General features: G+C 47.1%; 1 protein-coding gene across 1 annotated transcript in view; it reads right to left on the bottom strand.

The window, feature by feature from the left end:
• The window catches only part of LOC119179431 (polycystin-1-like), a 75,804-nt gene that overhangs the window by 12,514 nt on the left and 37,581 nt on the right, over window positions 1-25,709 (bottom strand). Inside the window, exons 22-34 of the mRNA XM_037430498.2 lie at window positions 25,329-25,497; window positions 23,839-24,008; window positions 21,083-21,205; window positions 13,386-13,494; window positions 12,230-12,303; window positions 10,031-10,161; window positions 6,835-6,961; window positions 5,085-5,264; window positions 3,544-3,763; window positions 2,879-3,114; window positions 1,492-1,716; window positions 749-850; window positions 368-483 (exon numbers count right to left, since the gene is read on the bottom strand). Of these exons, the coding sequence (XP_037286395.2) occupies window positions 368-483; window positions 749-850; window positions 1,492-1,716; window positions 2,879-3,114; window positions 3,544-3,763; window positions 5,085-5,264; window positions 6,835-6,961; window positions 10,031-10,161; window positions 12,230-12,303; window positions 13,386-13,494; window positions 21,083-21,205; window positions 23,839-24,008; window positions 25,329-25,497 (1,982 nt within the window). The remainder of the gene's footprint in view (window positions 1-367; window positions 484-748; window positions 851-1,491; window positions 1,717-2,878; window positions 3,115-3,543; window positions 3,764-5,084; window positions 5,265-6,834; window positions 6,962-10,030; window positions 10,162-12,229; window positions 12,304-13,385; window positions 13,495-21,082; window positions 21,206-23,838; window positions 24,009-25,328; window positions 25,498-25,709) is intronic.

Below are 25,709 nucleotides of genomic sequence, written 5' to 3' on the forward strand. Positions count from 1 at the left end.
TGTCGTAAAGCGTCCGCGATGTCGCTAAGTTCACAACTACACGTTCGGCACATACATATATTCCTTACTGCAAAGTCTTCCCAGTGAGAGAGAAACATCTTTATTAAAGAATAGGACGTACTGTTGGTGTAATACGGGCTCCTAAATGCTATTATCTCCATGAAAGGTGAGAAGTTCGCATAAATTGACACAACATAGCTGAATCAGCACGTTTATGATCCTGAAAGTCTGGTTCTGAATAGCGGTGCACATACAATGCAAGGCCTAGCTAGGCCTACAGTTCTAGAGTGCCAGAGTCGGGCTCAGTACCGTCCGCATTGTGAGCCGTCAAGGGGTGTTTAGAAAGTGAGTTGTCAGTCATGCTTACCGAGGCACCGTCATGACGAACGTGTCCACAGCACCTTTACGGAATATCTTGCGCTTCTGTTCGCCGAAAGTGCGAACCTCCGTTTCGTCATCATCCCCGGAAAGAATGAAGAACACCTGAGAAGGCAAGTTGCAACGGCGTCATTGAGAGTGGCAATGTGGGCCTGTCTCTATTGTAATTCTGCTTGGTGGCAGCCCAAGCTATAGTCGTATACAAACGAATGCCGATAAACTCGAACTGAAACTAATTGAAGGGGATGACAGTTTTGTCTCGAGTGAGCCTTTTTGTCGTCCCTGTCAATTAGCTTGCGCTACCATCAAGCAGGATGCAACGACGTCAACCTCGCCTTACGAAACAGTACGTGTGATACTGAGCACTTACATTGGAGTCAGTGGCTGCTCCTTTCTTGTCGCCCGTAAATACGACAATTTCATAAATGTACTTGTCCTTGAGATCGTTGTCTTGAAGTGGCAGTGCTCCGAGCTTGAACGAAACCAGGGAAGAGCAAGTTATTAAGAGAGACTTGGTGTGGGCGATTGCGTGAGGTGAACTTTTTAGAGAACCGGCCGTGAATACCAGCACATAATGGTAACGCATACACAGCGTAACTTAATATGACATAATATAATACAGCATAATAAAACAAAAGGTATGAATGTGCAATACGTCAGTAAATTGCTTTCTGCAGGTGATCACATGCATATAAACATAGTATAGCAGTAATATTAACTATTGCCTTGACCCTTGAAACACTAAACCTATACGACTGTTCGTCGACGCTTATGTTTAAAGTAATCCTGGTGATAACTCTTGTGATTTATTGAAATAACATGAACATGCATGCAATGGCTATCGGAATAAGTACTTCTGGGGTCCAACTGGCCGGGTTCGACTGCTAGCCACAGCGGTCGCATTTAGACAGGGGCAAAAGTCAAAACCTGCCGTGTACGTATAGATCTATGGGTGCACGTCGGAAAATCATCATATTGATATTCTTGTTTTGGCACGTGAAATCTAGGAAACAGTCATTCTTTTTGTGAAACAAACATCTGCAAACCTGTGAGGCCGTGTTAAAGCGACCGTTGTTTACTGAGACTGCATGAAGCGGCACTTGAAGGAGTTACCTTCTCGACGTCTTTCTTGTCCTCGTAGCGCGCCCATATGAGCAGCATGATGTACACGAGCATGGTGACCACGACGGTCATGTAGATGGTCACGTTGTCGGCGAAGCCCGCGTTGGCGAACACGTACGAGAAGTCGATCGTGTTGGGCATGACGAAGAAGCCGCTGCCGAACGAGGTCAGGTGGTTGCACTTGCACTTGGTCACCGCGTAGTTGGCGTTCGCCACCTGCGCAGTTCGATGCACCATCTCTTCTATTCCACGAATGACGGCAAGATTGATTGATTGATTGATTGATTGATTAATTGATTGATTGATTGATATGTGGGGTTTAACGTCCAAAAACCACGATATGACTATGAGAGACGCCATAGTGGAGAGCTTCGGAAATTTCGACCACCTGTGTGGTTCTTTGACGTGCATCCGAATCTGAGCACACGGGCTTACAGAATTTTCGCCTCCATCGCAAAATGCAGCCGCCGCAGCCGGGATTTGATCCCGCGACCTGCGGGCCAGCAGCTTAATACCTTAGCCACTAGACCCCTGTGACGGGGTGACGGCAAGAATGGTAACAAGCAATGTTGACTTACAAATTGGCGCAGAAAGCTTTATACAAATGATATTGCACCCTAATTTTTTGCTAAACATGCTATTTCTGGCCCAACGCTTGAAACAAGATGAAAGGTCGGAGAGGAGTCGGAGCAGCGCCAACTACCAAGTGTTTATCGATCGTCAAAGCCGGAAAACAAGTGAACTTCCGAGCACGCGCCGTGGCGAGAACGAGTGACGTCAGGCATGTCAAGCTGTCTATTAAGAAAGAAAGCATTATTAATATCTGTGCATTGCCCTAAAATGTACCGCAGAGCCAAACCATACCATCATATATGCAAGCTCTCACTAATCTAGTCGGTTACCCTTGATGATTGGAAGTTATCCTGCCTAGACACTACACGTTCTGTCCATGTCCTTGATTTAATATTTTTAATTTTTTTATTTAGAACAAGATGTCCTTGTTCTAAACTCGTTCGCTCCCTGGCACTCTGCTTTCATCCTGTCGCTTAATGTTGCCCCTACAATTTTAATTCCCACTGCTCACTGCGTTATCCACAATTTAAGTTGAACATGGGAAACTTAAAACTACGCATAGAAACAATTGATAAAACAGGAAAGAATTTGGCGGCATATGAGCCGGTGCCGTCGACTTCTTTCCTCTTGTGTCTTGTTTCAAGGCGCAGGTTGAAGTTTTCCATGTCGTACCATCTAGCCCCGTACCGCACGCTTAAGTTGAGCCCTCTTTATAAGCCTGCAAGTGTCTGCTCCCACTTAGGTGAGCACCCACGTGAGTTGCACCCTAACAAAGCTCGCTCAACAATTGACAGAACGGGCTTACGTAGCAGCCGTCGGCTGACCACATCTTCAACTTGGAGTTGAAGAAGTAACAGCCGGAGGTGTAGATGCGCACGGAGTAGTTTGTGCTGAACTCCCTGCTCACTTCCGACAGGGTCAGGTTGACCGGGTCTTCCATGCTGAATCCAGGAACGCTACCGTTTGGCTGGACCAGGCCCAGGTAGAAGAAGCCAGTTCGGTTGGCAATCAGAGCGTTGTCCAGGAATATGTCGTACGTGCCTGCCAGAGACGTTCCAAATGACATACGTGCCATATCGCGAATGCTGCGAATTTCAAGTGCAAATAAATGAGCGCTGTCATTGCGCATGCGTACACGAGCTTAAAGAGGCCCTGCGACAATTATCTAAGCATGGTCGAAAAAAGATGTCATTTGGTAGTCGAGGCTCCGGACAACACGTGAGCCAGACATTACAACACAGCACGCGTTTTTTTTTAATTTAAACTTAATACTCAAAATGAGCTGGTGTTGGGTAGAATTTGTTACTGGCAAGCTCTAGGGCTCACTTTGCAATGAGCTGTTCCTTTAGGGTCCATTTTTTATGTGTGTACATGCACAATAGACCCTCTACATCTATTTTTTTGCTGAAAACCAAAACTTTGTGGGCGTCTGTATCATGGTCCTTTTAAGTTTGGCATTATACTACTCACCATTGACGCTGCGTATGGTGGACAAGTTGACCATGAGGTCGTACGCGTTGAGCTGGGGCTTGACCCGGTGTTTGATGTAGACCAGGAACTGCGCGCTGGGATCGTGCGGCGTAATCTCGATGTTGACAGCCGAGTCCGGCTTGGGCACCACGAACTGGTGGTACACCATCTCCTCGTTCCACTTCACTTGCGGCGCGAATTCCGTCGGCTCCGGGAGGCCCTGCGTTTTAGCGGACGCTGTACACTGAGTCCGACTTCCACTGAACGCACTGTTCTTATTTTTTTTGAGATTTTGAAAACTCTTTTTAGTCACAGTACTATGCAGTCTCATGAACGCACTTGTGGAATGCGAGTTAAGTGCTCCACTTTTCACAACCCACTGAAAGCAGCGAGCACTATAGGCAAGGTGTCCCACAGAAAGCGACCAGTATATGCATGGTCTTTCTCAGAATCTATAGAAGCTACCAAGTAAACCAATGAAGAACCGAAACTACATGCACACGTACTCCCATTTCATGTCCCCTGCTGACCGAATTTGCATCATCGTGCATGAGCTGGTTCCATTTTATGCCTGAGATCTGTTTGATTTCGTCGCTCCATCTAACTTTCTTCCGCCGTATACGTTACGTTTCCAATCTCTCAGTATCGATTCCGTCGTTCAAACGGCTATCTGTCCTTCGCATTACGTGATTTGCAAAGACTCATTCTTTTAAAATACTAAATGATAAACGGGAAGCATAATATTTAGTAAAACTGCACACATCTTCTTTCTATGTCACCGTGCTTCGAACGGGTACATTACAAACATTCCCTTCCACAACAGCACCACGTGAATTTTCAGCGGGTATGAGAAATGGTTGTTATGAAAACACGAGTTCACTTAGGAGCGAATAGATTTACACGTTGCCCATACCTTTCGAACAGTAGTTGTCTGGTCAAAGTGACTATAGGCGTCACTTAGAGCTAGGCAAACTTCTTAAATCATAGCAGTTGAGAAAATCTCCATAGGCTCCATAAGCGAAATGAGGACACACCACTGGAAGAAATCGTTGAGCTGTGCTGATTGTAGCACTATCTTTACGCGGAAAGGGAAGCTAATAAACGATACGTGTGTGTGTTGCGTTGTGCGAGCCCGCCATCGATACCGCATTGATAAAGCAAGCAGTGCGTTTACGTTTTGTTGCTTACATTTTCATACTGTGTGGCCAAATCTTGCTGTGGCAATACATCCAATAACAGCGAAGATCAGCGATCGATGCAATGAGGCGTGTTTTCTATTGTCGCTCAAAGGTGGAGCGTCAGTCGCTCCACCTGTCGCTCCACCTATTGTCGCTCACAGGTGGAGCGTCACAGGTGGAGCGTCACAGGTGGAGCGTCAGTTTACTATACAATGCTCCACAAGTTAGTTCATGGTCCAGGTTTCGGAGCAGAGTTTCGCGACTAGTACGAACTAAGAACTCTATAGGGCCTGGATCTGGTGTCGTTCGGAACCGAGTTACCATCGACCGCAGCCCCAAATTAGCGGGGTGACTCTCGCCTACCGTAGCGTTTTCCTTGGCCCCTTTGCGCGGCACTATGATCTCGAAGTAGTCCGTGGTGTTGGTGACGTCCACGCGGTACAGGTTTTCGTCCAGGACGACCAACTGCAGCGTCTGCGTGTCCTCGGACAGGACGTCCACGCTGCCGCCGAAGGATTGCAGGATCGACGGCCACGACACAGCCTGCGTTCGCGAGAACGTCAAGGGGTTACTTACGTGAAACAAGGGCCGACGTGGTAGTTGTGACCTCGAATGGGGTTCAACACGAACAAATTTAAGCTCGCTTTCGGTTGGCATTGTCCACCATCGTCACACTTGGCCAGATAACATATTCACATCCTGTCTTTGCACAGATACAAAAAAGAGGAAAAAATTATTCGCGGAAATGTCAGGAAAAGGACTTCATCCAAGGAAAAATGCCCGGCATGCTTGCAGACGTCAATGCTTCTAATTGAGCGGGAACTTGACCTTTTCCAACCACAGGCTGGTGAGTTTAATCTTTGCCGCTTCCCTTCCTGCAAAAGGTTGGTGGGGCATACTAGCTTTTTGGTAAACAAAAGGTTACCGAACCCTGATATAGAGAGTCTACGAACAGGGATAAGCGCCTGAGAGAGACAGGCCGATGTTTTGATAGCAGGATCTGTATTCGCCAAATGAGCATCATCATCCTCGTCGATTAAGCTTTGATAGCATCACTCACTGACGTCACGTCACGCGATGTTTCTTTTGGTACTCATGACAAGTGCCAATGACGTGTCTCATGACAAGTACCAATGACAGTATGTCATCTGATGACAATAACCGACGATGACACCACGTGACATGACGTCAGTAAGTGATCCTTCTTTAAACCTTTTAAAAGTGACTTTCAAAGGAAGATCTGGCGTCTGTGACAAATAGAAATCCAACTATTCAAACGTTGGCACCTGCCTGTACAGAGAACCTCAGTAGCATGCTGCGTTTCCATCCGTCGGCTACGACCTGTACTGAATGGGAGGGACAATGGTATATTTGCCGCATGGGTTAGTTAAGGTTCTACATGTAATAGGCTACATGTCATGCTCACGTGGTAAAAAGTTGCGAAACACAAAGAAGTGGTTCGTATAAGGAAGAACCGAACATTGTCTTGCATATATCATGCACAACTTTATTTTTAATTCAGAGTGCCCTCGTCTTTTTATTCAGCCATGGCGTTATTCCAACTGCACGCAATGTCTTACACATCATCGAAATGCTCGTGCATAGTTGTCACGTATTTATTACTTTTCGCTGGTATCTTGTGTAAAGTTTTTGAAACAGTTTATGAGGCTTTTCCATGCTGTCACAACCAGAAAACAAGGTACAAAAGGGTGGAGGAGGCAAAACACGACAAGCGAGCATTGTATACATAACCTAGCTTATCGGCCTCGCCTTTAACGTAATTATTCAAAAGCAACTCGCCCACTGCTATAATATTCAGCGCTACTGCTCTGCTGCTCCCGAAACTCTTCTTCGTGCCTATAGCCCGGACTTGATTGGGCAGGACGCCAAGTCAGCTTCGAGCAATGGCGGCATCGTAACTGACCAAGTGCGAGCTAGTCCTCCGCCTCACCGAGGAGCGCGTATCAGATCGAGTGAAATGAAGAATCTCCCGAGGTTGAGAGATGAGAGAGAGAAGCGAAAAGAAAAGACCCGAAGGGATTTGTAGACCCTATAAAGGCAAGCTTATAAGTGGAGTGCGAGCTGTAAGCCCAGTGGCCTCTAGCACTCTCACCATGACGCCTAGCGTCTCGTTCCCAGCGCAGGTGGGCCGGCTGGCGAGGACGTCACAGATGCCGGGAAATATGTACACCGCATCGCCGTGCTGAATGGCGCGGCCGCTTAGCGCTCCGCCGCTGAACCTGCACGGAGGAAACGTGCCGGGAACGTCAGCGAGAGCCGTTCGTTCAGCACTGTAATAGCATTGCATTATAAAGCAGACAGCCTTAAGTGCCTCATCAGACACCTCTTGACGATGACGTAGCCACACCGGAAGGCTTTCGCCCTCGTCTCTCACGCGAATAAGTAAGGGACCCCGCGAGCTTCATATCTACAAGTGACGAAAAGTCGTTGATGCATAATGCGTGAAGACGTATCGCTTGCGCAAGCGGACTTGTCTTCTGCCTCCCTTGCGGGTATATGCGTCGTACCTTTTCCTCCAGCCCCCCCAAAAAGGAGGATGATGGTGCAACTGCGTATCAATAAGGGAACGAGGCGCCCTGAGGAACACAAGTCACTTTGTCGGAACGTTGGATGCAGTGACATTCTGTGTTCGAACCATTCATTCCTCTAAGTAGTCATATTTTTTAACAGCTTTAGCTTATTATTGTATTCTCAAGGTTTACACAGTCACATTCAAGCATAGAGGCTCAAAACAAGGCTTTTAAGTATTTCACTTTCAACTATAAATACACAATGGAGTGCTATGTATGCAAGTAAAATGTTAGTTAATTCAACGCGCTCAATCAGTGCACCCGTTGTTCAAAATTTTATTTCAAATTTTGTCTACCTCGGAAAGATTACTTATTATTGTTGATTTATGGTGAAATGTCAGCGTGCACAAAAAATAAGGACATACGTGCACTCCTAATCAACTCCTGGCTAACGTGCGCCCTGTAGGCGAGACACTTCAAGATGCCGAGGAACTCATGGCTGTAGTATGCCTCAGGAAATTAGTTAGCCGTCACAAGTATATATAAAAATCGGTCACCCTTCACCACCGCCTCGCAGACAGCCCACAGTATTTGTGGCTCATTGGTGTAAGCCTCGTAAATAGAGAGAGAGAGAGAGAATAAAAGGAGGGAAAGGCAGGGAGATCAGCCAGAAATCGGAGCGTCCAGTTTGCTACCCTGTACTAAGGGAAGGGAGAATGGGGAACAATGATGGGAAAGAAAGCGAAGAGCGATATAGACGTGCGAAAGAGAAAAAAATAGTGATCTGGGGTGCTATAGCCTATTCAATAGGCCACTACCACGCAAAAAAGTTCATTAAGGCCTTCACTGATTTTCTGTGCGAAGACAGATTAAAGCCTTTCAAGCACTGACTGTTTAACAGTTTAACTGCCTCGTAAATGGAATCATTTATGCTTCCGCGCGTTGTAACTTGTCGGCGCAAGCGTCGGTGCCGGGAACAGATGTTTGTCCACTACACTTTGTGCTTCTCTTCTGCACGCGCCTGCATTTCACCGTGAGCCAACTCGCTTAACTATTCATTCTGCTTCAATGCATGTCCCTGTTGTCCGAGTTGCAGCTGTAGAAAAAAAAATTGCCCGCAGCTTCCCTCGGGGGAACACTGAGGAGGATGCGGAGCATATAATTGGTTAACGGGGTGTTAAAGTGCGACTTATTTGGGTCGATGGCTAAATTGGTTAACGTGGTTGTGAAATGGGGTGTTAAATTGCGACTCACTTGGGTCGATGGCTAAATTGGTTAACGTGGTTGTAGGAGGGGGTGTTAAATGAGTGAACACGTACACACGTATGCGAAAGGGCGGCGCTGGTCGAAGGGACGTCGATCATTGTGTTTGTGGATTCGTTGGAATTCATTTCACCGCGACCTTGGACGTCGACGCGCCGTACAAACCAACCGACGAGCGGCAACTGAGCGAGCGAGCGCCGACCTTGAGTATATATACAGCGCGACGGCGCATGCACTGTCAGCTGTCGAATGTTCGAGAAGGGGGAGAAGCGCAACGGCGCATGCGCGCGCGTCAGCTGCCGATGTTCTCGAAGCGCGACGGCGCATGCGCGCGCGTCAGCTGCCGATGTTCTCGAAGCGTGACGGCGCATGCGCGCTACATTATACAGCTAGCGAATGTTCGTGAAGAGGAGAAGCGCACGCGGTGTGTAGAGGAGGAAGGGTGCACAGATGGTGAAGGAGTGAAGCGCGCGCGGTGTGTAGAGGAGGAAGGGATGCACAGATGGTGGAAGAAGGAGGAGGAAGCTTGCGGACGGCGCCGCACTACAAGCCTCGAGTATTAGATGCTCCGCATCTAAAAAAAAAAAAACTCTCCAGGCCTGCGCGGAAGGCGCAGCACAGTCACAGCGAAAGCTGGAAGAGCGGCCTTTCAAAGCCTTTTCTAAAGACACTCTTTGGACAACTGCTGCCACTTTCTGGGTACTCACTTCGCCATAAATCATCATAATTTTTGTGTGGTAGGCCAGCATTTGTTTGTTTGTTTGTTTGTTTATAGCCATAAATTCATGACCCATACTCACTCTGGGGTATTGGTCAAGAAAACATATAGTATCATATTGATGACAACTGCACTATTGCTTAAAAACAACAACAAAAACAAAGATGTAGAAGAAAGACAGTATAATAATATTATTAAAAAAAGATTCAGAGAGTGAGGAAAAATTACTATGCTACCCTTCGTCATTCTTCGGAAAAGCGTGGCATCCGCTACACGCTAGCTAGGAATTGTGTGCGATTTCATTATGCAGTGGCTAACGACGAGAAAGAAATATATGACTGAAGTGGGTACGCGCCACACTAAATAGGGGATCAAGAACAGGTTTTCTAATGGGTTGGGGCCTCTGTTGCCCCACTAGTTAAGCAATTCGCATTGTGTGACAACTGGTTGTTCCTTTGATGTTCTGAAACGCTTTATATTACTCGTATCGATGCGATTTCTTTCCTGACATCAAGCCTGCCTAAGGCCAGTTCAGAAACGCGTTCAATGCAACGGCGTGTCTCAGTGGTAGAATGCTAAGCTGGCACGCAGCGGACCCGGGTTCGAATCTCATTGTGTCTTTCGTGTCTTTTATCTACTGAGAAGTTTATTTCCTATTTCTCGCGATACTGGTTACGGACACCGGCGGCGGTGGACAACTACGGCGTCCGAAGTGACCCGTGTTCTGATCTCAAAACAGATTCCACTGTAAGAACTAGCGTTCGAAGTAAACGGCGCGTAAGGCGGCGACCACTTACATGGATATGGTGAGACCGAGACCGCTGGGAGCTCGAAACTCCAGGGGTTTCTCTCCGACGATGATGTTCCGAAGAATGGCCAACACCAGATCCACGGTAAGCTCCACCATTGTGCTGATCTGACGCTCCGCCTGCGTTTGCCGGGAGAGGCGACTGAGGAAGCATTCCGGGACAAGCTTAGCCACTCGCTTGATATTGAAGTTATACTAATTGCTGGGGTTTCTGAAACCAGGAGGAGGAGGAGGAGGAATAAATGAGGAAGGACAGGGAGGTTAGCCAGTTCTCAGACCGGCTGGCTACCCTGTACTGGGGAAGGGGGTAAGGGGGATAAAGGATGAGAGAAAAGAGGCGTTGTAAAAAAAGAGAGAGAGAAGGTCATCAGACGATCCACGACGCTGTTTACAGTCTGTCTCTAAGACCACTTGCTTGCAGAAAGCGCAACAACGCTCTCAGTGCCTTGCTTGCAGAGGACGGTCTCGGCCAGTGTCCTAATACCCTTTCTTCCGACAATTGGCGATTGTCTATTCTATCTAAAGCTTTTGACAGTTCTTTTCTTGGCACGCTGAAGCGGGGACACTCGCAGAGAACTCTGAAACCACAATTATGAAAGATGCCGTAGTGGAGGGCTCTGGAAATTTTGACCATTTGGGGTTCAATAAAATGCACCTCAATCCAGTACGCGGGTCTCTATAGCATTTTTGATTCCATCGATAGATATCTGCAAAAGGGAAATTAGACAACCAATCATTTGTGGCACGAAGCCACAGGGAAATCCGCACGTGTTTCTCAGAAAGAAAAAACTTCTTAGTTGCCGAAAAATTCGTCCTAGTGCGGGGACCATGGAGAATGCTTACTCCCCGGACCAGGAGTGATTTTACAACCAAGAAGTTTTTCTTTCCGAGAAACCCACACGGGTTTCCTTGTGGCTTCGTGCCACAAATGGTTGGTTGTCTAATTTCTCTTTCTTAACCTTTCCGCCACCTTGCGGGTCTCTGCAAAACTCATTTGCAAAGATATTTATGTGTGAAGTTAGGTTGGTTGGTACACGTTGGTACACTCTGCATGCATTCATACGCGTTAATTGGAAAATGTTAGGGCGATTGGTGCAGGTAACTTTTAACACGAGTGTTATGGAAAGGCACTGAAAATGAAAACAAATGGTGTACGAACGCGAAATGTTGGCATTTTCGTGGCGGAAAAAAATTGTTAAGTGATGCGCTTTTTAGCAGCTGCTCGCCCTTCTATGTAGCAGCGGTTACTTATTTTCAATAATCACTTGAGTAGTAAAAATCACTTCCATTAAAATAAAAATTACATAAAATCACCACTAAACATACCTACCAAACGAGAGAAAAAATAACTTGAATTACAAACAATTGTGAAGATTTTTTTTCTTCAGGAAACTTTTATAATGTGTGACGCAACATTGCATGATGTGAGGCACTAACATGTAGTACACTTGTATCATTTTATGACATCTTCATAAGAAAGCACATCCAACATCAGCCCACACTAACCAACAAAAGCCAGCGATAATCCGGCCCAACATGATCTTAAAAAAAACATTGACCAGTGTTGGATCTCTGTGTGCAAGTGGTGGAATTTGGGCTCTTTGTGTACTTTCTTGAAAAGTCAATAATTGACATTTTGTCTTGGTACTCTTATGCAATAGTTAATTTGTATAATACCTCATATGTCTTCTTTTACATTCCTATAGGTGAATACAACCTGAGAAGTCAGGAGAGGCCTATCCCAGATTCCCGAAGCACAACAGCCGATCACCTCAACTAAGAAAAATAAAAATAAAAATACAATAAAATCCACAGCCACTCAGGCGTGCGCGCTCATTGGTGCATACTCATGTTCATTCAGATACGCGTATAAAATGCCGCTATCTTCTAAAGTTGTTTACGACTTAAGGGGACACTTTCTTTTTTTGCCATTTTTGATTGATATGTGGGGTTTAACGTCCCAAAACCACTATATGATTAACCACTATATTTGCCATTTCAGCACAAAAAATGTTTTTGTTTATGTTGCCCCAAGGACTGCTCTGAAACCGCAGTTTACATCCAATGTTGTGCTTTGCATTTAAGATGTGCCCTGCCTGCTTCATTATGGTTACAGCGGCTGCTAGCATAATGAAAACCTTTATAGCAATCGGCACCAGTCTTCGAACATTGTGTAGAGACGTCGTACCTGCTTTTTTTCATTGAGGACAACGGCCCTCGCTAAGGCGACATCCATGGGAACTGTTCCATCGAAGAGGCTTTCTGAAAAAAGAAGTTCATTTGCTGCTGGTTAGAGTTCTTAAAAATAAATGTAGTAGCTAGAGCGACAAAGGAAAATTCAAGCTGTGACATACAGGACACAATGATGTGTCCCTTATATTCTTAGTCCCATAGTCCGCGCTGTGTCGCCACAATTTTCACCTAATAACTCTTGTTCGAATTGTCATCCTATCATATTTCTTGTGCCATATATTTGGATGCATTCCGCCTTGTTTAGCATAATAACTGAGCCAACAACAATACAGCCGTCAAAGTTGTACATTCGAGCACAATTGTAAAGATATTGCACGAGTGTCAACCGGCCTACAGCATCCCAGAAGCCTACCGCTGTTTTAAGGAACAATGAAAATCATAATTCCGCACTCTCCCCTCCGAGTCTTGTTGGCCGTTCCACGCTTAAATAATCATTTCCTACAGCAAACTATTTACAGTTTTTCTCAATTTTAAGCTTTTCATTCATTGTGAGCATGGACATAGCTCATTGACTACTATGTCCATGGACGACAGGGAGAATGATGGGGAAGATGTGGTAAAGCCGGTGCTTGCACTGCTTCATTTGAACGACTTGCTAAGCTGTACACGATATAAAACGTCACACCGTAACTCAAGAAAAAAAAAGAACAACGAAAATGCCCTTCCCTTATAGAACAGTGTGAGAGAAGCAGGGGCGTGGGCAGAATTTTTTTTTTCGGTCCGGTAGAGGGCACCTCCTTGGAATTGTCGTTTTTTGCTCTGTATTTCATGGCCGAAAACATTCGGGGAAAAGGGGGGAGGGGGCATGGGCCCCTTGTGTTACCACTGGGCTATGCCACCGGAGGCAAACTTGTCTCACACCTCCCCCTTCGCAATAGAGTATTCTATTGCCGCGGCGCAGTCGTAGACCTTGGTCGAAGCTCGCGCGACCACCTTCAAGTGTTGCTAGACCTTACAAAACGGCCGCCTTCCTGAGAGTATGTTTGCGAATCATCGTGCTAACACTAGATGTCCCCTAGCGCTGGTGCGATGTTAACTCTTCCCACCACGCACTCGTTTTAATGCAGTTTGGTGGCACAACTGGTGAGTACCTTTTTCAGGCTCTCCTTCCAGAGCGATCTCGGTGTCGTACTCAATGTTGACGGCCTTGGCTCGGTCGGTGGGCATCACGACGCCCGAGATGAGTTGCTGAGTCATGCGCTGCAAGGCAATTGGAGGGTAGACGTCACGCACTGGAAGCTAAGTCTACGTACACTATAGCCTCTAGCATTCATGTCTCGATCGAAATTAGACCGCCGCAGAAGATTGAACCGGCGACCTCCGGCCTATAGACACCCGGCAATGCAGTTTACGAGATCTGATGCGTGAGCCAACCTTCGGTGGCCTTGCATGACAAAGAGTTCGCGCTTTTAGATAAGGGTTCGCCATTTTATCATTGTACCTTCTTTTTATCAGACCCTTCCCAAGAATATGTCACGTTGCTCACGTTTGCTGTTAATAGATTGCCTGTTGTATATATCATCATGTGTGCTGCGAATAATAAAATTCAGTTGGTAGTCGGCGCTCGTGTTGTCCTCTTTGCTTTCCTTGCCTCGCCTTTCGTTTCACTTTTCTTCTAGCACCTTCGTGCTCGCGCTGCAGCCCTTATTATCATGATGGTAGCGCCAGAACACACAGGCTAGCGAGTAGGTGCAGCAAAACCGAGTCGTCCAATGCGTAGCCTAGCGAGTAGACGCAGCAAAACCGAACTTGCACGTGCATATTATTTTTAGGGGCGAAGCTCCTTATAGCGGCACCTGTTCGTCCCTCGTAGCCATTGTAGTAGTGTGTAACAAGTAAACATTTTGACCTCCAAGGTGGTGCCTGTGAGAGATTTCTTCTGTGCGTTGTTGAACAATAAAAAATAATGCTCAATGTACATGTCAATGGCTGCTAAGGGGGAATGAGAGACAGGATAATTTGGCTTTTAGTTAACGCGCACGCTGCGAATTTTTATTGTTCAACAATGCACAGAAGACAAGAAAGGGTTGCTACGTTATACTCGCTGGGCGTAACCTCCTAGGTTTTAGAAAGGTCTAGCGAGCGTTGGGCCGCAGTGCCATGAATACAGTGAACTAGTATATACCATGAACTCGAGATGGTTAAAGGTGGGAAGTAGACACGAAGCGCAAGCCGTAAGAAAGTGTGCATGTGCCCCCTCACGTTCAGTCCTTGGAATGTCCGCTGGATGGCGGTGCTTCTATATGAGGAATATATCATGAAAAAATGCGAGATGGTGGTACTTGGAGTGTTGAATAGGTGGACGAACGGACACACAGACATATGCATGGACGGGCGCACGGATGGCTGCACGGACGGATGGACGCATGTACGGACGCAGGAGCGGATGCATGGACGAAAGCAGGGACGGACGCACAGATGAACGCGCGGATGCACGAACAGACGCACGCACGGATGGTCGGATGGACGCACGGGCGTCCACACAGACGCACGCAGGAATGGACGGAAGCAAGAACGAATGGACGGACGGATGCTTCGCCTCACTATCCATCATTCACTCCGTGGATATGCTGCCATTTTTTTTAGTTGTGAGCTAAGGGTCATGGCTGATTATGCAAGTGCCTAGGAAGCGTTCTTTGAAAACGTGCCAAAAAAGACATTGACACTTCAGCGTCTCAATGTGTTCAGCGAGAATTTAATTTTCTTGGTATCCCTGGCGGTCGGTACCTAGGAGGATTAATAAAATATCCTGGAGTGGAAATCATTGCCTAGGAGTAATGCCGTGCCTTTGGCAAGATGGCGGCTGCAGCGGCCATCTTATTAGAGGCATGATAGAGTATCACCGTTCGGCGATTAAGAACGGGGTGTATCTTTCTCGCGCTTAACGAGTCTAACGTGGAAACTTTTTCGGGTCACTCAGAGCTCCAAGTGCGTCTTAGTGTTGCTAGTTTTTCTTAGTGAGCGTCTTATTGAATGCAAAGTTCTTGGGAAGTTCAGTCACCCATACTCGTTTCTGTGTGTTATTTCGTCGAAAACAACTATCTTTTATTATAAAACTAACGTAGCATTAACACTAACATATCAAAGCCACTTGATCTCCAAGTGGGCACTATCAGAAAAAAGAGCATGTTTCCGCCATGTTGGCAGTGGCAAAAGCTGGCTTCGCTTCTGCTGGCAAGGCACTGCGGGAGATTCCACCCTAGCAATTATTTTCAATCCTCCTTGGTCGGTACCAACAATGCTGAGGCGGGCCAAAAAGCTTCGTCGTGCCCTCTGGTTCACTGTCGGGTGCCTATAGTGAAGCCTTATTGGTTTATGCGTGTCAAACTTGACGACAACGCTATGGCAATAATGCGAGGACACACGAGATGGTGAAAGGGTGCTCCCTTAAACTGTTCCGTAGTTATTAGCCAATACTAAGTCGTCATCAACCTACTCTAGTGACATGCCCTGTCCACGTGTAGCACGTGAATCTGTTGGGTGAACAGTATACTATAGTAAATAGCGTGCGTACCCAAGCAACGCACGCCCTACATACATGAACCCGGCTGCAGAACTTTCACCGTAGCATGGAGGAGAAGCAGAAACCTTCATTGAAGCAGGGGATGGTAGATCGCCCTAATCTCCACCCGGCTGGTCGACATCCCTATAGGTAGTGCGGGACGCCATTAGTCGAAGCCGCCGCCCGAGCCAGCAGGACCATAGTTCACTGTTCCTACTGTTCTGACATATTGAGCAGGGTCGCCACCCAGTACTATTTGGTTGGGCTGGGTATTGGGGTTACTTTTGGGTGCAGTTGGCAGGCCCTGGAGACCATATAGGCACACGCGCTCCTTTCTTTCTATGTTTATGTTACCACTTCATTACACGTGTAACTGCGGCATTGCGAAAATCGCGTCCATAGGACTGTTAACCATTTAGATAATCTTAGAGCCTTCCTATGAGACTGCGCGCACAACACGAATATTGGTTTGTTCTAGAAATTACGCGGCCGCTGGTTATATTGCTAGAATCTTTGATGGCGCACGTGTAAATGGCGACGCGCTTCGCCGCTTGTCAGATGATCGACCTCCGATGCTCGATTCGCCGCTATCTAACACCATGCATTGCTTACGGCATTGTTTGATGTAGTTAGAATTCCCGTTTCCAGGCCACAAGTTTGAACAAATAAAGATGTTTCAATTTTAGATACGCCGACTGCTGTCTTTGTCAACGTCACGACCACGTGACAATGTGGAAAGTGTTAAGAAATCTCCCGTGTAACGAAATAACAAAGAGCGTGCCGGCATCTCCAGAAGAAGAGAAAGACGACTTGGCATCGTGATGCGTGCCTCGAGGTGGCTTGACGTCATTCGCTGGCTTGCTCGGTCTCTGCACGAGCTGCGCGTTCTGGGCTCTCGATCAAATCGTTCGACGTCCGCCATCAGAATATGCCCATCAGAATCGAGGCTTCGCCTATTTCGCCTTTCCCGCGAGGTCCCAGCGAGCTGCACGACATGGTCACCATGGGCGGTCGAAAGCGCGGCAGGCGAAGGAAGCCGAAGGCATCGGTCAGTTCGTCAAGCAGCTGTTCCAGCGACTTGACGTCGTCGAACTTGCTGGCAAAGCTTCCAGAACTCTTCGCCCGTTTCACGCTGCGGCAGACAGCGAATGGAGAAAAGCGTCACTGCGATGCTGCTGGGCACGGTCCACCTGTGTCCAAGCCCTGCTCAGAAGGTGAGCTTCCGAAAATGTCCCCCAACGACGCGAACGAAACGCACTCATCACTCGACAACACTAAGCCTTCTGTGAAGGAGGGCGAAACAAGTGCGCGTCAACTTGTCGAGAATGAAGCCGACATTGTTCGAGAGGCAGGAAAGATCGTGAACGAAAAGGCCAAGACTCTCACCGAGTCCTACGTGATGGATGTCCTGGCGCGCATGCGTGAATTCTTGCAAGAGTGGGGCCCTTCCCAAGAAAAAGACCTGTTGGAGGCGCTGGGCTACGTGCGGGCCAAGCCAGTCCTTGAAGCGCACGGCACGTTGATCGCCTTCCTAGACCGGTACTCGGAATTCCGAGTGTTGCACGAGGACCTCTACACGTTTGTCTACTACCTGGACCCTGACGACGAAGAGGGTGGCTGCTCGTCCCTCGACAAAGACAGAGCTACCACCACGTCATGTATGGCGTCTTTCGCAAAGGACGGTGGCGGACCCCGGTACACTGGGGCAGACGTCAGCAGACCCCAGCGTTCACGTTCTAGTTCATCGAGCAGCAGTTGTTACGAATCGGCTTTGGATGAAGAGGAAGACGACCGAGAACCGCGTCGACGTTACCCGACAAAGGTCGTCTGGAGCCAAGGGCCCTCAAATCCTTGTTACCAGTCGCGAACTCGGCGGGAGGGCCAGCAGATGTGCGACGCCGTGGCCCAGACTCAAGGGTGGGTAGTCCATGACCGCATCATCGAGTTGGAGTTGATGTTGCGCAGGCGAGACGCCAAGATTGCGGAGCTCAGAGAAAGCTTGAAGATTCTTCGCGAGTGCCACGTCCGCCAGGTGCGTCAGCTTCGCACGAAGATTGAGAAGCTAGTCAGGAGGCGCTCGCCCACCTCACCGCGGCTGAAGAGTAACCGCGCTGCTGTGAACGAGCGGAAGCTTAGCGCCGCAGACGGGACGTGCGCCGCCCAAGACCTCCCGCAGCCACGGCGAGTGTTTCGTCAGACGTCTCCACCACCTTGTTTCAAGCCCGACAAGCTGAGCGCACGGCCCCCTGTTCTGAGCCCTCGGCTGGTGCACAAGAACCTCAAGACGTCAGTGGTGACAAAGTGGGCGCCGATGCTGGATGTTTACGAACTTCCAGAAAGCAAGATTAAGGCCACTGTCCAGTGCTCGAGCGTCGAGTCTAGCCTCGGTGTATCCTCCACGCAGACCAAGACAGAGCAACTGATCTCGAAAATGGTACAGATGGTGAAGAAGCAGCAGCCAAACTACACGGACCAGGAGATCCGCAGGAGGGTGGACCACTTGCGTCGCGTTCATGGCGGGTTCTCCGGGATGACCTTCAACGCCATCGTGGCACTGATGCTCGGCCACTTGAAGACAACACCACAAGTGAAGCGCTGAAAACATCGGGACACAGCGATCTTCAAGGGCAAGAAACAAGTTTTCAGGTGGATTAGAGGAATGAGAGTCTTTTTTTTTTCTTTTTGTTTTGGTTATGTTTTCACATTTAAGTGTGATCCGAAAGGAAAATGTGGAGATGTAATAAAAGCATTGTCATGGGAATATTTCTCTGGTCTGCCAAAACTGCATGTTACGAATAAGTACAAAGTGAAACCACAGAACATGTGCACCTACCAGTTGGTGAAACTTATCGATAACAAAAACCATATGACCTTCTTAAACCACGTTTGCGTGACGATCCGGCTAGCTCAGCATTGCAAGATAGTTGGGGGCCACCTAGCAGGTCCGGGAAACTGTAGAAAGGCCAAACGGCTAAATCTTACTGCGAGCATCTGGGCTGCCTTGACAGACTGACGGCAAATCTGCAGCTCTTAAAGAAACTCGTCCGATGTAAAAGGAATTCGTTAGCATTACGTGTGAATGGGGTTGGTCTCTCTCGGAGGGGATTCGATAAGCGGCAATGGAGGCAGATTGGGTCTATTACAGAAGCATATGGTTGTGCTCTGTTAGGCTAAGTGGTCCTTAGTAGGGACGTTTAATTACAGCGAAGCAAAAATGTAGTGTGTCTAGCGTGCAATGAACAGCTTCACGAAATCTTCGTTCCATGCCCACGAGTAGGGTGGTCACGGCTGATGGGATACTGCACTGAGTACGGTATACACACTCGGGATCTGTCGAACGGCACTGTGCTTTCTCTTTATTGAAGGGAACAAACGGTGTATGTCTTATAAGGAGGGTCCCGTGACTAAATTTCAGAGTGTGCGAAAAAAAAGTCAGGTGCCGCCCGTGCGGCTCATGCAAGCGAGCTGCGTGATCGATTCTTCGCGGCTTGCGTGATTAAAAAAATAAAATAAATAAAACGATAACCGCGCGACTTGGCCTAAAGCCACCCGCGCGTCTCGTGGATCGAAGTGCCCCAGCTGGGCGTTCACTTCGCGGCATTCACGTGATCGAGCGAATAAACCTATTTGGGTTCAGCAAGACGCGTCGAAATGCGCACTCGGCTGATCGCAAGACTGGACTGATATTTTTAGCCGACCAACCCGATTACGGGCGCGCTGAACGACCAGGAATTTGGTCTTCGGCAACGAGAACTGCATTTTCAACAGCGAAACTGCCCTTAGCTGAGCTTTTCATGTCCGCCGTTGTGGAGGGCTGCATGTGCTGCGAGAGTCGAGGGTGGAGGATGTATACAGAGGGGCAAACCTTTGAGACCCGTGCCAAGATGGTGTGTTGGCGAAGCGCGGTGGAGTGGGTAATATAGCGTGCCAGTGTTCAGGAGTTGGCGCTTTCAAGTAAACGAACATTTCTCCCGGTGAAGAACGCGCTCGACGTCAGCGAGAGTTGACGCGAGAGCGGGCATGTCGTAGTCGAGCTAACCGCGATGTTCGCGCAAGAGAGGTCCAAGCTAAGCGCCAACGAACGGAAGGCTTGAAAAATATTGTGCAACCTGATAAAAGACGGGCCTAAGTTTCGCTGCTTCTATAGCGTTCGTCCATTGCCACGGAGTTGGCTGTAATTTTTTTCTAACAACGGAGCTCATCTAAAGGCTTGACCTGACAACTTCTGGTCTGGTAGGTTAAATATACCCATCGTGACTGCCTCGGTACATGTACGACATGACAGCCACGCAACAAAGCGGGGCAGGACGGCTTGGGCGTGAACAGGCCCAGAAGTCACTGGGGCAGGTCTAGCAGGCACTGCCACACGAGCGTTAGCGTGACCTGCACTCTACAATTGACGCAATCACTGACACCAACACAAAATCACAAGGTCAAGGCGAGGGAACCGCAGCTTCTGTTTCTGCAGATTTCACGCTGGTGGAACAGGGCCATTTCTTTACTCGTCTGTCTTGGCTGTTTAGGTACTTGTTGTTGTACTGTTGCCATTTATTATTACCACTTCATTTACCTTTACACCATCTAAAGTTATCAATGGGAGCTATTTCTTGAACTCTTCCAGCCAGGCGGTGCCGCCGAGTGCGCCGCCATAGCCGTGACCCGTAAGTGACCCGGCATATGACAACGTGATATTCGGTGGTGCTGCACCTAATTAACCCATTTTCATAGGAAAATGTGAACATAACACGTGCTGCCGAGAACTATGCGCTTGTGGTACCGCGTTTCCCTCTTTCACAAGTTCTTCTACAAATTATCCCAAGCTGACCTCATTGTTCCCGCACATTACCACTCAAGTCGGACCAACCACGAGAAGACCGTATACCCCCTTCAAGCTCACACTGTTTCCCATGCATCCTCCGTCTTCAACCTGACATCAAGGGTCTGGAATGGCCTTCCCACCAAAGCAGTGCTTCAATCTGACCCAACCATGTTCAAACGTATCATAGAAGAGCTGATGTTGTAGATGTGCCCGCCCCTCATAATAAAAAAAAAATAAATAAATTGTGTTCGCACGAGACCACAAGTATGGCGACTGTCGCGCTAGTGTCCCTCGTGGATGACGTCGCGTGAATATATCCTACCGCCACAGATTGTCTTGCAGAGCAATCTAGTCGGCCTCGGCAATAGAAGAACAGCATCCCGTGACTCGGGGCGCGTGAGCTCAACCCAGAAGGGGCGGGAGACGACTTCGCTCTCATGAATAATTGCGCCCCGCATGATACGCACCGACACGATGCCACCCATGGTGCCGACGGCGTACATGCAGAAGTCGAGAAGTTGCTGGGGTGCTTCCACTTTCAGGTTGGATGCGAGCGACACGGTCTTTTTCAGCAGCTTTATGATCACTTCCTGCGGAAACAGCAAGAATGCCCAGTTAATGTAACTTGCTCGGACCATTGTAGTTTTCATTACATAGAAAGCATTTTATTTTTGTTCGTTATTATTCTTTTTTTGCAGAGCTACAGTAAAAACCTAGCTTGAATGTATAGTCGATGTTCGTAGCACCGCTAATTCAGTATGCGCCACCAAAATTGCACTAGCTTTCTTTTACACTACTCACCAACGCTACACTGATAATATCTGTAGGTTAGCGTCCCAAACTATTGATATGATTATTAGGGATGCCATAGAAGAGGGTTCAGGAAATTTTGACCACTCGGTGTTCTTTAACGTGCTCTGGAATCGCACGGTATACGGGCATCCAGCATGTCGGCTCCGTTGGAGTGCGACTGTCGCAGCCGGGATCTAACCCGAGACATTCGGGTCCGCAGCCGAGCACCCTAACCACGAGAACACCATGGTGGGCATGTCCACTAAAAAGCGATTGTATACTTTTCGCTTCAATAGCAGTTGTAGATTTTCTAACATTATTTGGGAGTGCCTGTGTAATAAGCTCCGCTCCAGTTCTATTCTTCGGTGAATTTTCATGATTACGCTCCTCTCCTGATAGTCATTGACCTAGATACACATATTATCGTATACACTCCAATGCATGGTTTCCAATAATAAACTTTTTTTCGCCAGGCTATTCGGCATTATTCTTGTCTCTACCCTGTTCGTTTTGAGGCATATTTTCAAGTCTTTCTTTGGATGCTTCGACGCAAAATTTCAGTCTGTCTGCCGGTGTTTGTCAAACGATTCAGCCCCCTGGCGAACGTTTAACTCCTTGCTCAACGCCCACCCATTTTGATCTGGTGGCTGCGTCCATACTTGGTGAACACTGTCCATCAAAAAGCAAATGTTACGCATATTTGAGTCGCAACATCAATACACGAGTGTTAGGCAGTGTGTCTTCTTTATTTTGAAAATGCATGGATACGTAATATTAGAAATGTTTATTACGCTGTGCTGAAAAACTGTGACACTATGAATGAAAAAGCGGGTGTTTCTTACGCTTTGCTAAAACATTCAGCGGCTTTAACTAAAACAGCCCGGTGCTTCCACCTACCAGCGGCTCTGCGTTCTAAAAAAGCTTTTGTTTCTTCACACTACTGCCAGATGGCACCATATCTCACATAACCCCTCCAGACGGAAGATTATCGTCTTTCAGCGTCATTTGCAGCAAAGCACGGAGATACGCGGCCAATTTTATAAAAACATGGTTTATGACCTCGATCACATTTTGCAATTAGTTTCCATTATTATTGAAAAGCACTACGACATCAGCAAATAGTGTTGCTGAGACTATCACGGAGTTTTATTTCTGCCTTTTTCGAATTTTAGTTGTGTAAATACTCCTCCCTACGAACGCAGCGCATTTTGAGAGCTTTTTTGAGGAAGAACCTCCACTGCTGGATACATTAAAAGAAAAAAAAATAATAAATTGGTGGTGTGTTTGCGTGCTTCGCTGGCAAAGGTTTTCACAAGACGATGATTTTCTGTCCGGAGAAAGAGAGAGAGAGAATAAAACGTTTATTTGCCGCTGTACGCGAGAAAATTGGCAAATAGGCGCTTCGTGAGATATGGAAGCCATCTAGCAGTAATTTGAAGAAACGAAGCTATTCTAGAACGCAAAGCAACATGTAGGTAGCAGTACCATGTAGCTTTAGTGCAGCGTATGAAGCACTCGTTTTTTCGGTCATAGCGTCACATTGCCAGTGCCACGTAATAAGCACCGCGGTGTTGGTAATTACGTATCTATGCATTTTAGAAATAAAGTAACACACTACCTAATCACCCCGCACTGATGCTGCGCCAAAACATGCGTAATATTTGTTTTTTGGTTGACATTGTCAGCACGTATGAACGCAGAAAGCACATCAAGATGGCTGATCACTTAGAAAGGTGTTCAACTTTCGCTATTTTACTGAATTGAAGGGTGACAGACACAAAAGCTGAAAAGAATTGCACACACAGGCATAGTTTTCTTTGTGCCCGTTAGAATTTCTGTTTACAGGTACAAACAGCTCCTGTTGTGCATTTGAACGTATATTAGGATATAATAGTAATGACTTGAGAACGAAAAATGCATCATATGAATGTCTTTTGTGTATGTATGCTTCTTTCAGAAATAAATACTCTTAAACACACACAGGCAGACAGACCAAAATGTCTGCGTTGCAGTTTTCCAATGTAGACTACCGTCTTTTAAAAAAAATCACGTTAAATACATATCATTTATTTATTTTTACCAAGTACGTTACAGATGGACGACAACAACAACAAAAAAAGAAAGCTGCCAATTTGGCGGCCTAACTAGTCCTCAGCCCAATGAAATATACGACGTGCTGCCAACAGCAAAAAAAATCAGAGTCAAGTAACAAGTGAGGACATATGTTTAGTGCAGAATAAAAATAATACACAAGTGTGAAGCAAAAGCGCACAATTATCCAACGTTTGGATAAATGTTTTTTTCTAGAAACATCAATCAAGGTTTTGCGGAGGAACTGAAGAAATCAAGAATGATTAACCGAATAAGGTTTAACAACGACAGCAAAGAATAAGCACAAAAGCTCCGTGCCAGTATTAAAGCGTGTACGTACTTTTCCTTCGTTGTCTACGCCACTTCCGTCTCCGGCAATGGCGGTGAGGGCACTGCCAACCTGCTCCAGGCTGCTCAGCGTGTCCACGTTCATGATGGAGGACACGGAGCGAACCATTTTGGCCCGAAGCAATGCCTGCTCCTCGAGCTCTCGATCCAGCACAGAGGGGTCTGCGATAGGAGCAAGCCCAGGACCAGTGATACCATGTCGACATATATATATATTGTGAGAAGAGCCTGCACCACTACTGTATCGCAGGTACCATGTCGACAGCTGGCGCCATAAGTAACAACACTGCCGTATAGGATGCAGTGCTGGGTTCTCAGAGCAAAACTTTCGTGGTACGTCAGACATGCGCCATTGCTTGTACTCGTACATTCAACCACTTGGATCACCAGTAAGGAGCAGCACTTGGCCTGACGTGCAGGCGGGCCGATGAACAGGGCGAAAAACAAGCGAGAAATTGTCGAAGTGAGCCAGGGCTGCTTTTGGATTATTAAACGAGTGTAACTCCGCTATTACGACACCGTTTTACAATTTTTTTATTGCGGCTTTTTGTTTGTTTAAGGCTCGTGCGCAGTTGCAAAGCTACAAGTATATTTCGACCTTGGAATAAGTTAGGGCTCCTTAAAATATGAAGACTCTATATTGTTGACAGAAAAAATGAGGTTTGGCGGCGAACTGCTGTCATGTAAACTTGTTAACAGCGTGCTGCCATTGTCTCGTTGAAGTCAAGCTTTTTTTTTTTCAAATTCAAATCAATATCAATTTAACCGTCACAAATACGTTGTGAGCAGTGAAGACAAAACCTTGAAATCTGGCTTGAAAGCATCTGCCAACCGTTACTTTTAAATGACTTGAAGTTTAAATACACGCCGGGCAGGAAAAGGACAGGACAAGCTCTGTCCACCATGTATTTTTTTCGCTCTGTTAAACCTCGAGTACGCTAAACCAACTAGCCCAGTCAGCCACTTTGCTAAATTTCTTTATATGACATTCTCCATTGGGAGGTAAGGAAAAACAAATCCTCGGCCCGCATTATAAACATATAGCAGTCAATGCCAATTAGAAAAAAAATAGCTTTTATATGATAGTGTAAAACGGTTAAAAAGTAATACTGTATTATGATTGTACACAAGAACATAAAACATATATATACATAAAACGATACATACATATACATAAAACGATCAACGAAGTACTGCTGACACGTTCATGACACGAATACGAAAAAAAGAAAACAAAAAAGAAGAAAATGAAAAAAAGTCAATCATGACTTAATAAGGGCTTAACAGTGTGTTCAGTACATGCAAGTGAGTCAATAAGCTAAGCTTAATGCACAAAATTCCAGGAGTAAAGTATGCACCCTGCTAAGAACAGTCAGCCTGTGATGCTCATGACATGTGTAGTATAGGTGGCGATGCTGCATCGCATTATTTCCCTGACGCTTCGGCAGTAGACCTGCTACAGGATCTTTGAGAGAGCCTTACCCGAGTAGTTTATCTCGTTCTCAAGCTCGTCGGGCAGGCGCACGTTCATAAGCGACGAGATGGCCTGCGACATCTGGTTCATGCGAGCCTGATCCCCTGCGGCGTCCGCGTTGTCCAGCGAACGCTCGCCAAGGTACCGCTCGAAATCTTGCTTGGTGGGCAGGTACGTCTGCGAAAAAGTGGGCGAGGGAGCGAAAACATTATTGAAGACGGACAGAACACTCGCAGGGCATACGCCCAAGACGATTCGGAGGCGACAATTGTTTTTTTTTCTTCTTCTCAGGACCAAATGTGGGCCGTCCAGCGGGTCGAGGAAGCCGCCAGGATTCAAGGACTCCTGGCCGTAACCTAGGCGGGGCCAATCGCCCACCCCATCTACTC

The sequence above is a fragment of the Rhipicephalus microplus genome, chromosome 7, assembly GCF_043290135.1.
Source record: "Rhipicephalus microplus isolate Deutch F79 chromosome 7, USDA_Rmic, whole genome shotgun sequence".
NCBI classification, from domain to species: Eukaryota; Metazoa; Arthropoda; class Arachnida; order Ixodida; family Ixodidae; genus Rhipicephalus; species Rhipicephalus microplus.